Genomic DNA, 18,530 nt, shown 5'->3' on the forward strand with positions numbered 1-18,530 from the left:
TATGGTTTTTTGCCGTTTGACAATGTACTAACAGTATTGACCATCATATATTATTTGAGTAACAATCGTTATTCTGTTCACAGTTTTTAATTTCCTTTCTCCCCCCTTTTCCACAAAGCACTCAGGCATTGGACACGCTATGGTAAACAAACTACATTGTTCGGTAGATATCATTCTAATTGTTTCTTAGTTTGGGTTTGCCGTGTGTTTTTTTCCTTTCCTTTTTTTTTTTTTTTTTTTTTTACTGTAGACGTCATTTACAAAAAAAAAGGAAATTGCGGTTGGTACTCTTCTGCTTACTTTTCGAAACCTTTTTCTTGGTTCATTCATTGGTTTCTCCTCTTTATTTCACTTGTTTCCTGTCCAATTCTGTTTGATCCACCTTTTTAGGAGCATCATTTCGAGCCTTTTGCATCAAGCTGTGGTTAATAATGAGGACCCTCTCCTGTCTGGCTGGCCTGATGCTCTTTGGCTCAGCCAGTTGTATCCCCCATTCACTTTGCATGGCATGCACTTTTGACTACCTGTTGCATATGCCACATTTGTCGACGTGAAAGTGATGGTTGAGCTGTGTTTGTCATTTTGTCTTGGGTGTTTTTCTGATTTCTCTTTGTGGTTTTTACAGTGTCCATTGGCTTGTGCATGCATCTGACACTGTGGCAAGTGTCAAAATACTGATTCTGTATCCCAATCAGGAAAATTGGGAGATTTTTCTTTTTGTGTGCGTGAGAACAAAAAGAAAAGACAAATGCATGCATGTCTTCTTTTGTCTCTTACCCTCAGTCATTGTCCTTTAATAAAAGGTATCTGTGCTTTTCATAGCATGTGCTCCCTTTCTAACCTAGTGGCACGTTCTGGTTTCTTTTGTAGAAACGTCTGCTGGACATACTAATATGGAATAATAATAAATAATAACTAACCTAGATAACATTTTACTAACACCATTTTTGTGTCTGCTAAAATACTTTTATGTTGCAGTAGCAGCAATACTAACACTGTAGTATGGGCAGTTGACTAACTCTCTAACTAGAATAGTGTTCCTTTTAAGTCTTGCAGTCGTCCTAACTAATCAAACTGGACAAAATAATAATCAACAAAAACAAGAAAAAAGACAAGCAAACAAACAAACAAACAGACATGAAAATGGGTTTCAGAAAAAAAAAGAAACATGTAGGGAACTCTGACCTAGATTACGAGAAAAAAGGCTATAACATTATAGTAGGCTGTCTGAGTATAGCGTGTCCTTTCCCTCTGCTTTGTTGTTCAGGTAACAATATCCGTCGACGGGATTCTGACCACCACAGGATATACGCAAGAAGACTACACCATGCTAGGCTCTGATGACTTTTTCTATGTCGGAGGGAGCCCTAGCACAGCCGACCTGCCTGGATCTCCAGTTAGCAACAACTTCATGGGCTGCCTCAGGGAGGTAAACACCACTTCTGTGTGAACTCTGAGGCTGGTGGGTGTGCAGGATATGACTGGCTTCACCTTAGGACTCCAAAACAGACCCTCCCACCCACAAGCTGGCCCTATTTCATCCTTAACACCCTGAGTTTGTTTGTCCTCTTTTCCTCACTCTCACTGACACAAACTTTCTCTGACTCAAAATTTTTTCCCTCTTCTGCCCCCTCAGTGCACATACGACGCTCTACACACATGCACACACAACTATGCTGGGCGCACCACACACCCACACGTATAGAGGTCTGTCTTGGAGTGGAATTTACCTCGGGCTTCACGTGGCTATGTCAGCTGCACTTCAAAGCAGAGCGGTGATCCTGAGATCAGGGAGTGGAATTTTTATGAGGAGCATCTGACACGCTTAACACCTCACTATTGTTGGGGAGTGTGCTCTATCAGATTTTATCTTAGCCCAATTGTTTAAAGAATAACATTTTTTCTTTATGCTCGGTATCTGTGGAGGGCTTTCCTAAATGTAACTTAATAGTGCTTGAAAAGCGGGAGCGAAACAAGAAAAATAGAGAAATGTACATTAGTTATATGCTCTGGGATGCATTGAATTCAGCACATCCCTGGCCTCCACAGTGCAATGGGCCATTTGAGTACTTAAAGGCAGACTGCTGTCCTCAGTATCATCTAGGATAGGTCTGAAGCATCTCTCTTTAATGAGTACACACGGAGTGGAGCAGGGAATGTTCACAAGCTTATTAAAAGTGTGTTTTTAAGGCAACTTTTTTAGTTAAATACATGTCTTGCAGGTGCTGCAGATGCTACAACAACAGGGGTGGAATTGGTTCACCCCATTTGTGGTCATCCACCCCACTGAATTACTCTCTGTCCTCTTGCCAAGCCTGCCCTCACTGTCCTGAGATCCATGTATTGAACTGCTCAAAAACTTTTAAATATGCTGCAGAGCTGCAATAACGCCTACAAGAAGAGAGACTGAGGGGATTTTCAGTATTTTATTTGCTCATGGGATCTTTTAATATTCCTTATTTAGTTTTACCAGACAAATGCAAATGTCAATATCAAATAAAAAGAGATTAAGCCTGCATGATCTAAAATCCATAGTTAGTTCCATCTACTTGACTTTGATTTTTTTGTCTGACATTTTTAGTACGTTGACAAGCTCTTTGCATCCTCTCATCCAGGCTGTTGAATTAAACAAAAAGGCCCATCTCAGGTCAGCTTCAGAGTGTGTTGTGATAGAATATGTGTGGTGGTTTAACAGCATACGCTGTGGGACCTGATTGATAACATGTCTCCAAGTGGCATGTTGCAGCATTTGTGTGCAGATTCCAGTCTGAGTCGCCACGCCTGCCTGTTAGTTCTGATGGCAAAACAAACTGTGGTGCAGTAATAGCTCAGTTGTCACAGCCCTAGTTTGATGACAAATTAGTGCAGCACTACGAGTGCAGCACCAGTTGTAGCTCAGACCAAAGCTCCTTCGATGCTGAAAGGTGCCCTTTGTCTTGACTATAAAAAATTGATTTGGGTTTATTGGCTGTATCTGTTGCACCTTTGTCTGCATGAGTCAAGTTCAACGGGCAGAGAGGCTGTAATTTATTCCTTTACTTTTTTTCCATTTCTTTTTCTATAATCCCTAAAACACTACATTTTGGTTTAGTGTCACATTGGGATCACCTGGCCTTCATCTTAGGATGAAGATCCATGGCAGTGTGACTTTCGAGTGCAAGAATGTGGCCACTGTAGACCTGACAGGCCTGAGTGAATATACACGTATAGTCTCTCTCTCTCTCTCTTTCTTACCGTATATATTTAAATATACTTTATATATAATATACTTTAAAAATATATACTTTATATATATGTGTGTGTGTGTGTGTGTGTGTGTGTGTGTGTGTGTGTGTGTGTGTGTGTGTGTGTGTGTGTGTGTGTGTGTGTGTGTGTGTGTGAAGAAAATATAGTTTCCTGGTTTGATTTCCTCACAGTTAAGTGCATAATAAACTAAGCCTTGGCTTATCTAACTCTGAAGCACCGCTATGAGCTCCATCCACCTGAACAGTTAGACACAGTAGATCTGACTTGGTGATAAACATAATGCTCCATGCAAATACAATCCCATCGGACATGTTCCCATTTTCAGGTGAACGCTTATGATGACAGCAAATAAAAAACATGGCTAGTGTTTTCCACAGCTGTAACTCATTTGATTTGACCCACTGGAAGCAACAGACATATACAATTACAACTCTTTTGTTATATAAATGTGCGTGCTATTGCAGTAAAAGAGCTATCTATTACTTTCTAACATTATCCTCCAATTAGCAGTATTAGAGCAGCGTGAAAGAGATCATCAGCTGTGCGCTTGACATCTAGAGGTGGCTGTTAAATAGTAGTTCCCCTTTTATCTCTCTTCCTGATGAACTTTAACATCTTTATGTTTAAAGCCTTTGTCGTCCTCTAAATCTTAGCTTTTGTATGAGTATGTCAAGTGTGTCTGGTGAAAAATATAACGGCTCCATTGATGTTTTGATGCAAAATGTTGACATTCACAGAAATGTTAATTAGTTGGAAATTGGATGAAACTAGACATAGGGATCCTAGCTGCTGCTTACAGCTGCTTAGTAGATACTCTTTCATTGTGGAGATTGGATAATGACGGGGTTAGAGCTGTCTTCATTTTTTTTGGACTGTCGCTAATTACAGTGGAACCCACACAGACATATTCTACACAAACTGTAGACCTTAATCAATATGAGTATTCATGAGAAACTTGCTTAAGTGAATTTAATACGCCTCTTCTTGCATTTTAGTGAATGAGAATAAATCAGGCGATTAAGATGAGCTTCATACACAAATGGAGTTTACTAGTTAGACAAACAACAGTAAATAAAAATGAGCAAATTAGAAAATGTACTGTTGCTGTATCATGTATGATAATGAAGCTCATCCATCAGTAAATTTGGTATTTTAATGACATTTAATGGGCTGCTACTCTTTCACTTCTGTACCTTAGCTCTATATCATCTCAAAGGTCACAGAACTAATACATTTGATTTATTTAAGCCTCCTGTTTTATAGTGTCTGAGAACAGTAGCTAAAATTGACATAAATGTTTGGGGGGTTTTTTGATTTAGAAATTTCCAACAGTATGTACGGGATAACGGATGCTGGAGCTTGCATGAGAAAACACTGCACTAATTTCTTCTTTAGAAAGGCATATCCATCATCTGACCACTCTTATTCTAATCAAATACTCCAACAGGGACTTTAAATCAGCATTTTGCACCACACTTGCAATCAAGTCACTAGTTTAGATTTATCACTCTTCATCTCACATGTCACACCGACTCCCGAGAGATAATGCTGGATAAAATCATTTTCTCCAAACCATTGTCACAGTTGTTTGTCATGTTCAGGTTGTCTCTTGACGGTAGAGCTGAAAGCCAAAATGCATCTCCCACCTATTTACACTTCACCCACTATTCACTTGTTGTGAAGGCTTCAAATGGGTGCAGAGAAAGCGGGAAGATGTCTGTGACATTTGGTACCCTGTGGACACAGCTCGTCACGTATAGGTGCAGTGTGACAAAGATTACCAATAGCTGAGGCATGCGATCCTTGCTTATGACACCGTGTTGTGGGATGAAATATCACATGGACATCATGGTGTTTAATTATGCATATTTACATTCCCCATTATATTTATATTCTGCAAACCGATCTTTGATTTGCAGAATATGACTAAAACCTTTTTTTTATTGTGTTCCATTTCAGGTTGTATACAAAAACAATGACGTGAGACTTGAGTTGTCCAGGCTGGCCAAGCAGGGTGATCCCAGGATGAAGATCCACGGCACTGTGGCCTTCAAGTGTGAGAACGTGGCCACTCTAGATCCCATCACTTTTGAGACGCCTGAGTCTTACATCATCCTCAACAAGTGGAATGCTAAAAAGACAGGCTCCATCTCCTTTGACTTCCGCACCACTGAGCCCAACGGCCTTCTCCTTTTCAGCCATGGCAAGCTCAAGCAGCAGCCAAAGGATTCAAAGAGTCCTCAAACTCTTAAAGTGGACTTCTTTGCTATCGAGATGCTGGATGGCCATCTGTACTTGCTGCTGGACATGGGCTCGGGAACCACAAAGACCAGGGCAGTCAACAAGAAGGTCAATGACGGCGAGTGGTACCATGTTGACTTCCAGCGAGATGGAAGATCAGGTAACTTTTTAAAAAATCGTTAGCAACATACAATATTTAGACGAATAGCATGCAAGAAACAATAATAAACAATAAAAGGCACCTGTTGCTGCATCTGTCGCTACTATGAGAGTGCAATACATTTAAATGTAAAAAAAAAAATGCAACATGGCAAAAAATGACCACTTAAACTGAACTGATGTACTTTATATCAACAAAATACATTAGGTTGCGTGACTACTACTTGACTTCCTATCATGTAGGTGAAAAGGGTCTGTGGGCTTAACAATAGTGTTTTCACAGCAGTAGTTTACACCTTCCACATGTCCTGACTTGAAGTACTGTAGCAGTGATGCATTTCTCAGCAGTTTATTTCCTTCGTAGCGCAGACAGTGACCATCTCCGATCAAGATTTCTTAAATAATAGTGCCATAAAAACAAAATGCAGTACTTCAGAAGGCTTGAAATTATACAGAGACATGCCACCACACTCCTTTGTGTTTTCATACACATACAAACAAACACCCACATTGCATGCAGTTCAGTAGCCCAGCAATCAAACACAGTTTTAATTTTGTGTGTCGTTGTCCTCCTGGCACCAGAAATGTGCAAAAAGTATGGTGATGAAGTAATCCTCAATATGACTGACTAGTTTAGCCTTCAACATATAAAGTGCGATCAAGAAGCACTGGCCCATAAAAATCAAAAATACATACTACCTAGCTTAAATTTTCTTCTTCACTTTGTAGAAGTCCCATTACAACCATGAACTGTGGCATCGTGTCACTGTGTGCCGGCATACTGACATCACAGGAAGATTTCGGTATCATCAGCGCAACCTTTGTTAGCTACCTATTTACTTACTGCGTTCGGTTCTTTCCACTTTCTGAGTTGGAAGTTGAGGGATCACTGTTTCAACACACTGGTGCAGATATAACGTGCATCAAAGAGTTTCAGGTACAACAGGACAGAATGAGACTCCTGCAGAGCGATCTAAAAATAGCAGCAATGCTCAAAATACTTTGGTGGTGAATAAGAAAACTGCCTTGAAGGGGAGATCAGATTTTTATGGGCCCTTTGATCACACTGTGTACGGTACAACGCAGAATTCAGAAGAAACTTAAACAAGGAGCTCTTTAAACAATTTTACTGAAATAAAATTATTTTCATGGGGTCATGGACTTGTTTTCTGAAAAACTGAATTATTCATTATTGTACCAGAGTTGGTTCACCACTGAAACTTGAATATTTCTCCACACACTGCCTGCCCTTCCACTTGTTATAATTATTTTTACATATTTATTATAAAATCCAATTGAATAGTGATAACCCAACTCCAGATAGTGGCTACGTGTCACGATTCCAGACACATATTTGCAACAAAATAACTTTGTCCCCTCTCACAATGTGTCCTCTACGCCCCGGGTCGCCCTGCACTGGTCCCTGTTGATTTGCTTATCTAAGCAGCAATTTGTTAGTGTGAGCTTAGAGCCAAGCCCTTGCAATGTCATGCTGCAAATTAGATATACCCCTTGACCATGTTTTCCACTCCATCTCAAGAGGTGGAAATTAGATTAACTGTTTCATTACCCCCCTAAGCAAGTCTGGGTTGTAGTTCCAAATTGAGCTAGATACAATGTTAAAATAGTGACAGCTTTCACACATTCAGCTCCATTAGTCAATGAAAGTGTTTGTAAAATTAGCTCCAATACTCTGTTTGAGGTGACACAATACAGGCCTACGCTGAAATAAACATTACTGAGTGGCTTCTATTGAATTCGCTGGGAGAAGAAAGCTGTGGGTACCTTCTCAGATGACATAAATCCAAAACATTTAGTTGCGGTGCGCCGCACTATAAACAACATTGTCTTGCTAAATTAAATTTTTTTTCATTATGTGTGTAGTAACCTCTGATCACCCTCCCCCATGCAGTGCACACATGTACACACGAACACGGGCACACAGAACCCCGAGCTCTCTCATCGAGCTCTCCACTCACTGTTCTCTCTGTCTACCCTGCCTAAGTTTCCATGGAAACAGGAGGGGGTCTCTCCCAGGACTGAGACAGTTACTGCACAGTGCTGTGCACTAATGACATTTCAGAATAACTTTTTCTTCTTTTCTCAAGTCCTGCGGATCAACACTTACGTACTGGCCTGTAGAGAGGATGTACAAAGGTCTCGCCAATATGACGACTTCCCTTGTGATACGAGTAACAACATGGCGAGGATGCTTTAGATACGTGCACACAGTGGCTTCAAATTGTGAAGCTTTTTTCCAATTTATTTATTTATTTCTTACATCCAGGTTTCTATGATCTGTACAAAGCACTGCTGCTTATGGTGTGTAATGGTGTGGATACCACTCCTGAAATGTATATATTATAATCTCTATATATGTATTAACAATTGTGAATCTCAATTAAAGCTATAATCAAATAAAACAATCATCGTCCTGAACTACAACAGAAAGCCTGCAAGAATAAGTAGGTAGGTAGAGAGGTTGTTCCATAGATCAGGAGCTGCCACCTAAAAAGCTCTGTCACCTCTATTTTTGAGCGAGTGACATCCAAGAGCGGTGAGTTTGTAGACCTCAGTGCTCTGGTAGGAGTGTAGGCCCGTAAAAGTTCCGTTAGGCATGGTGGCGCCAAACCTTTGAGCCTCTTAAAAGAAAGTAATAACATTTTAAACTGGATCCTAAAATGGACTGGAAGCCAGTGTAGGCAGGCCACTACAGGTGTGATGTGATCACACTGCTTCTTTTTACTGGCATTTAGCCACGAGGTTGCGTATTTCAGAACAACTCTCTTGGTTACTGCTCTCTTCAGAGCACTCTGGGCTACTATAGAAACAGAGCAGCGCTACATGTTGGGCTCCATGGATGACACTCTCTCTTTGTAATGGGCTCATTCTGAGCCCAGAGTTATCAGACGATTGCTCGCATAAAATGTTGCAGCATAATCTGTCACTGAGGCTGCTAGTGGTGGCCCGTGGTATTATTTTATGCAGCTCATGAGAGCACAGAGGATTCTGTACATTTCATTCATCCACAGTTCATGCCATACTGTGATATAGCAGTATGGTTCCAGCCATTATACCAGACTGAACATTTCTAACTGTGACAAATAACCGTTGTCAGCTGGTAACAACACAAAGCACAGAACATAACTGAATGACACAAAATTAACAAATGAGTGAAAATGCCATAATAAAGCCCAGTTCTGTGAGCAGACACATTGCAAACACTAACTAGGTGTCTGATGTTTTCAGTGTACCATCAAACATATGCTTGCTCCCTAAATTAGAGTGAGGTATCAAAACCACATGAACCTATGTCCTATGTCACTGGCTGCTCTCTGCCCAGCCTGGAGGTCACTGCAAACTCTCGGTACCTCAGCAGAGCTGGCAATATCATCAAGGACCACTCTCACCCCAGCAACCAACTGTTTGAACTATTACCGTCAGGCCGACGGTACAGGTCACATAAAACCAGGACAAACAGATTCAGGGATAGCTTCTTTCCCAGAGCTATCACCGTAGTAAATAAGCACAAAAACAATTGAACCTATTCCATACCGTCACTGTCATTATATTATGCTGCTATTCATACTGTCATTATATTAATGCTGCTATCCTGTATATATTGTACATACTATTGTTTGAGTACTTACGATTGTTTTTTTTGTACTTTTTATATTTTACATTTATATTTATTATTGAAACTTGCACCAAGGGAGTGGCACTCCAATTTCGTTGTACTCTGTACAATGACAATAAAGGCTATTCTATTCTATTCTATTCTAACTGAACTGAACCACAGTTTATTGTCAGAGCTAATTTAACACTGATGAAAATGATTATTAATCCTACAATCTAGTTCTCTTAATTGAACCCTTTAAATCGTACACACGAGTCCTTCAAGGTAATTTTCAAAAACAACATAGAAGAATTCACCAGTCCCCCGAGAGCGTGACTCATCAAACATATGGTATTCTTGGCTTTTCATCTGTGTGTCAGATGTTTTATTAATACACACCACCAAGCACATCACTCATAACAAAAGTGCAACACAACAGCCAGACATAATTATCCGCAGCCCAGTCCTCCGTGTGCAACGCTTCCTGCAGCTGTAACAATGGTGGATAATGATCCCTGCCCTATTTAGTTTAGGCAGCTCTTTCTACAGGAAGCAAGCCTGCAAATGGACTCTGGCTCTCAGACAGCATCTTCTAACCCTCAATGCATTAGAGACGCTAAGAGACACTCTGCTTTTAAGTGAGGGCTTCTGGGCCGCAAGTGCTGTGGGTCACTCATCAGAGACATTACACGGACATTGCTGTGTTGTAGCCACACTTCCTGCTAGGGCACACGCGGCGCTACTTCACACACAAACATGCACACGTACACCAAACAAACAGAAGCAGGCATGCACACTCTTATAGATAACATATTCCCTATCCTCACAACCCACTCACGAGCTTCTTTTTCTACAGAGAATCCAATCACAGGGAGAGATTTGGCCGTATCGCCCTAACTGGATTGTAGTAATCCCCTGTCTGACATGTTTTGGGGATGTGTGAGTGGGGTTAGGGGACATCATGCCAAGTTGAGCCTGGCTGCTGATGCAAAAAGTGTGAGAGAGATCTGAGCTGTCATTTGGACCCCTGCCTTCAGGTTTGATGATGGAGTACCACTTACAGGTCAGCCCACAGAGAGGGATAGAGAGAGTAATGTGGTCAGCGCTTTTAAGTTGGCTAGACTGCTGATTTTTGTCATCATCATTCAGTCACATTTTAGCCCTCTGTATCAGTTTGATCATCTCGTTTGTAATTTCTGTACTCATTTTTCAGGACACTGTTTACCGCTGTGTTCCCACTGCTTTCTTATCTGTCATCATATACACCCCCCATCCTCTTTCCAGGCTTCTTTATCTCCATGTTCTCATCTTGTTCTGTATCTCCTCCTCTTTAATGTTAGCATTCACAAGACACACCCCCTGATATCAAAATAATAGTGTTCAAAACATAAGTAGTCCTGCAGTGTGTATATGCCCTGCTGTTAGGGTAGTCGTCCAACATTACACAGATCCACTCTGCTTTCACATATTCTTTACAGGAGATTGAGAAGTAAATACATCACTGTCACATGATGCCCAGGAGATGTAGATATCTTTCTTCTTCTTCTGCATCAACTTAGACAGATATTCTTTCTTCGTTCTTTATGACTGTAATAAGACTTAAGTGTAGATATCATGAGGTTTAAAGCATCCAATAACTCGATGATGACTTTAACAGTATCACTTTATATTTTACTTTCAAAGAGCAAGGCTTTCTTGTAATTTTTAAAAATGGTCAGACTTTTTGAAACTCTTTCCAAATTTTTCATTGGACATTACCTGCTTTTTCACTCATTCTCAGTCCAGTTCAAGTACCAGCCTCTTTTCAGTGGAATTTCTATTTGTTACGCCACTTTTACACTGACCTATGATCTTATTAAAGCGTAAACAAAGACACCAAACTCAAAGGATGGACCGGTGTTGTGTGTGCCAAATTTTAAATTGTATCTTTAGGCATTTTGTTACTGGCAGCGTCTTACAAAAATGTATCATTTGTTCCTATTTCTTTAGTGAATTTGTAGTTGAAAAATGCCAAAGATAACACAGTGTGACAGGTATAAAATAGTATTTTGGCACCAACACCAAAAAGCTATTTGCCAAAAACCTGGCATATTTTGGCATGTGCAGGGTGTCCTTAAAAAAGTTGAGGAAATTGAACAAGTGGAGAACAAAAGAGGAAAGCTTACAAAAAACACTATCTACAGCAGATAAATATTTATCTGAAAGCAATGTGAAACCATAAGAAATAGGAACAATACAGATCTGACATAGAACCTGAGAAATGCACATGGACCATCATTTGATTCATCTACTGTTCACTGGAAAAATGAGAAAAGGGTGGCTCTCAAGAAGGGAAGAGAAACAGGAAGAAAAGGCTGCCAAATTACACAAGAATTGAACTGAAAATCAGCGGGCAACAGGTTTACACCAAAGTTGATGTCAGTACATATGAGATCAGAAGAGATGCCCAACAGTGAGTGTCTGCACCCATCTGTAAAAGACGGTGGAGGCTCTGTCATGGTTTGGAGCTTTTCAGTCAGTGGTGTTGGGGATCAAAATTGATTAAATGAGGAAGATAGAAAAGTACCATCAGACTTTAATCCACCGCACAGTATCTGATTGGCAACAACATCATTTTCAACATGATCAACGATCTTAAACACATTGCCAAAGCAGTAAAAGCATACCTGGATAGAAAAGCAAAGAATGGAACATAATGAGTCATGGATTTACCTCAAAGAAGAGCTTTGTATGTCCTTTAGGAAACATGGAGATGGCAAAATATAAAGGAATGAAGGGTGGCTCAAGAATTTTGCACACTACTTCACTCAGTTCCTTCAAATGCCTGTCACAGTGTGGGATCTGACAAAAAAAAAAAAGTGTTTGCGTGTGTGGATACTTCTCTCGCCATTCACGCTGACCACACTGATGTTCATTCTTCAGCCGGGCACCTGCTCTACTCAGAGAAAAGTTTCCTCGCTAATGAGTTTGATGTAGTGAGCTCGTTAGCTATAACCTGAAGGGAGTTGTTCTGGCTGCATGACGGGTGGCCTATGCCAAGTGTGCAAAGCTTGGAAGTCTCAACAGCTGTGGCTGGAGAGAGCAGGGGCAGTGGGTGGCGGCAGGAAAGTGCAGGAACAGATGCCTGGGGCCAAGACCCTGAGAAAAGAGCTGGAACATGTTAGTGGGACCCGGTTAATCATTGTGCACTAGGTCCTTAGCTGTCTCTCTCAAACAATTTTGCAAAAGGGCTGGCTCACCTTGGCTATGAAGATCATACATGAACAAGTGTGTTATTAGCATAGGGGGTGATTTTTAACATTTTTTTGTTATGTGAAAAGATGCTTCTGAGAAAAAAGGCTTTGATAGAAAAAATAGAAATGCAGATATTTATTATATGTATAATTAATTGTGATATGTACATTCATGCATGCTAATGGTAGCTGTAATGAAATGTGAAATGCCCCATTTAATATCTAATGTGTCTCTAAAAAGTGCCAGGCAGCCCTGCTGAAATTCAAGTATGGCTTAGGGCTTGTTTCCCCAACATAAACACTTTGACTAGAAAAGTAACTTAAAAGCTACACTTCTCTCCCACATACAGTACAAGCATTACAGCTTTGCCATTTAGCCCATGGCAATCAACTATTAGTTCCTTCATATCTGCCATGGCATGCATCTGCCACTCAAAATTCAAATTTTGACTCTATGGCAATTTTATTTTTAAGCATCCATCCAGGCAGTGGCCTGTGTGGATCCTCAGTGCCACGGTATATAGATTACTGGACGAGGATGCAGGCAGTGGAGGCAGCCACCATTAATTAAAGTCCACAATGGTTCCTGCACTGAGAGTAACAGATCCATATACAAATTAATCACCCGGTCTGAGTCCCACAGTAAGGCCTTCCTTTTCCACAGCTTTACAGTCCAGTCATGTTCGCTGTTGTTTACCGTGCTCCAGATCGAGAATTAAACCTGAATGAGAGTGATAAATCATGTTGGGAAACACACATGCTCTCATTGCAGGTTTATGTGTTTGAGAGGCAAACAGAAGAAGAGACAGGGTGGCGGGGGGGTCGGAGCCTCCAGTCCGTTAATCAAGATCAAAAAGATGGTTACGATGTTTTTTTGGGAAGGGTGGCTAAAATGATAGAGGGGGCAACTATTTTTCTTTTCCTCACTAGTTTCTTTATGACCACTGCTTTATAGATAAAGGAGATTTATTATGGCAAACCCAAGGAAAATGGAGAGGATACTCTTAGGAATCCCAGATTAAACTACTAATAGACTAGCTGCCCTGTGATTAATGCATCTTATCATCTCTCATCAGTCATTCTAAATGAAGAAAATCCTGACCCTGTCCAGATGGATAACACTAATTAGGTTAATTTCTTCATCAAAACATTTTCAAATGGGTCTTCTTTGCATCTTTGTGGTCCTGTAGGACACACAGTGCCTTTTGGAGGCTAATTGTTTACTTACCTCAAAGTAGCTGTAGCAAAACAATAACTTATTCTTCCTGTATCTTCATTTTTAGGTACCATCTCCATCAACACCCTCCGCACTGCCTACACAGCCCCTGGAGAAAGTGAGATCCTGGACTTGGATGACAACCTGTACCTCGGGGGTTTACCGGAGAATAGAAGGGGGTTGGTGTTCCCCACCGAGGTGTGGACTGCACTGCTCAACTATGGCTACGTAGGCTGCATTCGAGATTTATTTATTGACGGACAGAGTAAAGATGTCAGACGGCTGGCTGAGATCCAGAAAGCTGCCGGGGTCAAGCCCTCCTGCTCTAAAGAGCCTCCCAAGCAGTGCTTGAGCAACCCCTGCCAAAACAATGGGATCTGTAGAGAAGGCTGGAATCGCTACGTTTGTGACTGTTCTGGGACTGGATACCTGGGTCGCTCCTGCGAAAGAGGTAAAACTTTGTCTCATTTTTTCTACCCAGCTGTTAGACTGCTTATAATTTCTTTCTCTTAGGCGTAATCTTTGCCAGTGTAAAATGTTGATGATGCTGCACAGCGACCTCACCATGCATTATCTTCTGATGTAGGGATGGGATCATAAAAGTGTGAATATAATTTACATCAAAGAAAAGGAAAAGATTGGTTTAATTATATCTGCCATGGATGTAGTATTCTTTGTCTTTCAAGTTCACGTTGAACAGTGTCAACACACAAAAGCCTGCAGGTGGTCTTTTTGTTATCCAGGCTTATGGTTGAACATCGCCAGCTCTCTAACAGCAGGTTGGTGGTAATTTAAGGCAGGAGAGAAATTGCGGGAGGAGACCGACAGCAACAGAGAAGCAGGCAAAATGAGTCAGGGTACGGAGGGTTGATATTCGAGTATGTTGAGTGGCAGGTGACTGATGCACCACCGAGACACTGCTGGTCACGTCCACCATGCACACTTGCCTGTAAATTGGCTGTCTTCTGCAAACCATTTGCCTCATCAAACCACTCGCTCATGACCAGACCTGGTGCAGAATACTTATCCTTCTGTCCTCCAGAGAAGAGAAATAGGAGAAGTGAGTGTCACACCATGAAACTTTAGGCCTCTATGTCTGACTTACCCCTGATTCTGCAGGAATTTGTCTTTTTTTTATTTATAGCTGATCACTGAGAAATTAAAAGAACACTTTTTGTTCTGAACTTTCTGACTAGTGTTTAAAGTTGATAGGGTCGCAAATTATACTAAAAAAATGAATAGTCACATATTTGTCTGATAAAAAGCTATAATTGCTTGAACTTAGCCCTGAGAAAATCTTCCAGAACTGCCCTTAGTACTCTAAAGCAGATTCTTTTCTTCCTGTTTTAGTATTTTGCTGTATTTCTGCAGCTAGCTGAAAGCAACGGAGTACAAGAATTTTTTCTGTGCTATAAAATGTATGAAAAGAATTTCAGGTGTATCTTTAAGGAATTGTGAGATTAAACATTTCTGCATGATCAGCTTTAATTTGCTGATCTTTTTGATCAATGTACTTTCCTTTTATCCACACAGTGAGACTAAGCAAATACATTTTTCCAATTTATAGTTCTTTTATTAAGGAGAACTGCAATATTAAGAAATCATAGGATATTTCCATATTGGTTGGATGAATTCATAGCTATATACATATAATCATCACAGATTCTAACCTGAAGCAGTAGACTATATATTGGCGTGTTAAGGGATTTATATTGCAGCAGCATGCATAGTCATGAAATCTCAATGGTGCAATAGTAGCAAATGCATGAAAGCATTTAACATATGCATAATCAAGGCAAATGTCAAAAAAGTGCCCAAGCATGTGACACTGTTATCACAGCGTGATGCATCTTCGACGAAACAGGAACAGGTTCTCTCATCTGAAAAAAAAGAAAAAAATCCGCTGCGGTTGGAACGCACCACGTCCCACACAGTTACATGTGTCAGCTCCACACGTGCTTTTGCTATTCCTCTGTGCTGAAGTCACTTGCTTCATGAAACAGTATTACCAAAAGTAAAGGGATGTTGTATAGTTGGAACTCTGTTTAGTGTGTGTTTTAAACGGATCTATTGTGAAATGTAAAGTTATCTGAAGAGTCACAGCTTGTCTTTTTTAACCATAACTTGTATGTGGACAGTGCTTATCTGTTGTTTTCTCTCTAACCTCTACTTGTTAGTCTTCTTAGGGCAGATGCACCAAATGTTACGGTGATGCAACGCTTCTAGAACCAGTATAAACGTTTCTATGGTATTTTAAGAAGTGCAGCATCGATAGAAATGACACAAAGTGTGCCAGTTTTTGTAAAAAATAAAAAGTATCAGGAGCAACATGTTTCATCCAAGCCCCACCATTCAAAGGCTACATGGCAAAGGTTCCTGACCTGGTTCCTGTAGTTTTCTTGCTTTGGCTTTGTGATAAATGCTTCCTGTCCATAACGACTTAATTATGAACACTGTTTACACATTAAAACTGACTGGGAAATGAATAAGGCATCAGAAATTAGTCAAGTAGTCATAAGAAAATTTGGAGTAGTCATTTAAAAACCTTAATTTTGAAAGAAAAGGCAACTATATGTGTTTCTTTTAGTTTTTGTTTTTTATTCTTTTAATATTGACCCAGTCTTCTAGCAATCGTCTGACTCGGGAAGGCAATTTCTGGTGTGAGTCTTGCCACTGGAGTGGGGAGGGAGTAAGTTATTATGTCCACAAACCAACCACCCCCCACCCCCTGCCTTACCACACACACACACACACACACACACACACACACACACACACACACACACACACACAACACACACACACACACACACACACACACACACACACACACACACACACACACACACACACACACACACACAAAACCTTGAGTATAAATGGATGACGCTGATTTATAACTCCAACTGCACTTTAGAGATGCTAATGATACTGATGGAAATCTGGCAAATGGCACAAAAACAAAATGATACAAAAGCACATGACACTGTTGTGAAATGAGGCTTGTTTAGTCACGAACGTCTTGAAGGTATGTGGCACGTGTTGCGAATGCAGTGTTTTAGTTAGTTCTGAGGCAGGAAATTAATATTTGATTTAAAAAAGGGAGCAAAAAAAGCAGAAATAAAATTTAGTGTAAAAGAAAATAATTCGATTTCCATATCTGATGAACGTGTCAGTGAGGCTTGTCTCCGCGCTACTTTGATTTTCCACATATGCACGTCGGTTTTAGCTAATGAGTTGACAGGAATTAGGACACAGTACATGAGGGAGGTGGAGTGGGCAAGGGATACAGATCGTTTCTCTTCAGGAAGATAATTACTTATTCAGAGAGCGTTCTTGGGTCCAAAGATATAATCCAGCCTGACTTTGCTCTGAAAACAAAAACAAAAAGCTGAAACAGTTCCACATTAAGAGACTGCGTGTTGCAAAGATTTCCTCCACCGTGACCTTCTGTACTCTCTTTGAACACCAGAGCCGTGTTCTGGCGTCTCGGCTTCTCCGTCTAACTCTCATTTTCTGGCTGTCTCTGCACTTGTGTATGAGACAGGCATTAGCGAGAGTGTGAGTGGGAGCAGTGGTACAGAGGATGGGCTCTGGCGTCCTGCCAGCTGTTTTGAATGCTCCAGATTGCCTCTGCACTGGTAGGATGAAGCAGGCACCAGCAGGCCGAGGAGCTGTCAAAAGAATTACCCCAGCTCTCACTTATCCATGCATGGTGTACCACCCGGTGGCAAAATACAGCTACTGCATATGGCAGAGGAGGAGGACGACGACAAGTAAAAGGAGCAGGAGGTGGATCTTCGGAACACAGCCACGGAGCTATTCGCCCTATTTTGAGACATTTTAATTAAGCAGACAAAGCAATTTTCCCCCCTTGCATCCCAAATGTCTTCCCCTTCATTGTTCCTCCAGTTGCTAATTAGCCCAAATATTAGTCTTGCATTGTGAGGCTAAAACAGCCTCCCAGATGGTGTGGTAGGTGTGTTGTAGTACATGCACATATTCCCTAATGAGATTTGACATGCTGGATTCCAGCACTGACAGCACCTGCATCATTTCACAGTGGCTGCAGCTGAACGTGTGCTTCAACATACCCGCAATGGATAAGCTCGGTGCTGAAGATCAGTGTACAGATCGATACATGAGTCTGCTCATTGTACACCAGACATACCTAACAACTTGCTGATTTGCAGTGTAGAGGCTTTGCACTGTGCTTTTACCAATAGTGATGCTATTAGTTCAAAATATATATTTAAAAAAAACTGTATAAAATATAGCAGCCTTACAGCTTCAGGGTACTCTTAAGGGATATATCATTAAGTAGAGCCTTGAGTCTACTGCAGTATATTATTGCCAGCATGTACTAAAGGTGTCTAATACCTTGCTCCAGAGCATAGTGCACAACAATACAATGCATTAACTACTTATGTAAATTAGTGTAAATAAAGAAAAACTCTGTTCTTTGAGAACATTTATTGCTTTTCAGAGCATAAAGCCATTTGCCATCGGTCCAAAGCAAAAGCCAAGAGGTGCAGAATGCTATTGCATAATTGAGAAAAGCCCTTAAAGGAGAATATGGCTGAGCGTTAGCATTAAAGCATGTTTTAGCCGTGCCCTTTGACAGCACACTGTGTTAGTCACCATTCAGCACACTTGAATCTAGTCATAATTAGAGAGAACCGGTTGTCCCGCGCCCTTAAGCGATGGACATACATGTGTAGAAAAGTGAAAAACATGGAAGACGCGTGACTGTACGAGCGCTGGGGGTCCATTTTTTCGAGGAAAATGTTGAGGAATAGCTCTGGCTGAAAGATTTTGA

At 40.8% G+C, this 18,530-nt stretch overlaps 1 protein-coding gene across 1 annotated transcript in view; it reads left to right on the forward strand.

The window, feature by feature from the left end:
- Positions 1–18,530, forward strand: part of LOC146655798 (neurexin-1a-like) — a 282,074-nt gene that overhangs the window by 102,554 nt on the left and 160,990 nt on the right. The window contains exons 7-10 of the mRNA XM_085428418.1: positions 119–142; positions 1,268–1,429; positions 5,206–5,647; positions 13,779–14,162. Of these exons, the coding sequence (XP_085284544.1) occupies positions 119–142; positions 1,268–1,429; positions 5,206–5,647; positions 13,779–14,162 (1,012 nt within the window). The remainder of the gene's footprint in view (positions 1–118; positions 143–1,267; positions 1,430–5,205; positions 5,648–13,778; positions 14,163–18,530) is intronic.

The sequence above is a fragment of the Rhamphochromis longiceps genome, linkage group LG13, assembly GCF_057381845.1.
Source record: "Rhamphochromis longiceps isolate RC_006_pf linkage group LG13, R_longiceps_female_GT1.1, whole genome shotgun sequence".
Classification (NCBI taxonomy): domain Eukaryota; kingdom Metazoa; phylum Chordata; class Actinopteri; order Cichliformes; family Cichlidae; genus Rhamphochromis; species Rhamphochromis longiceps.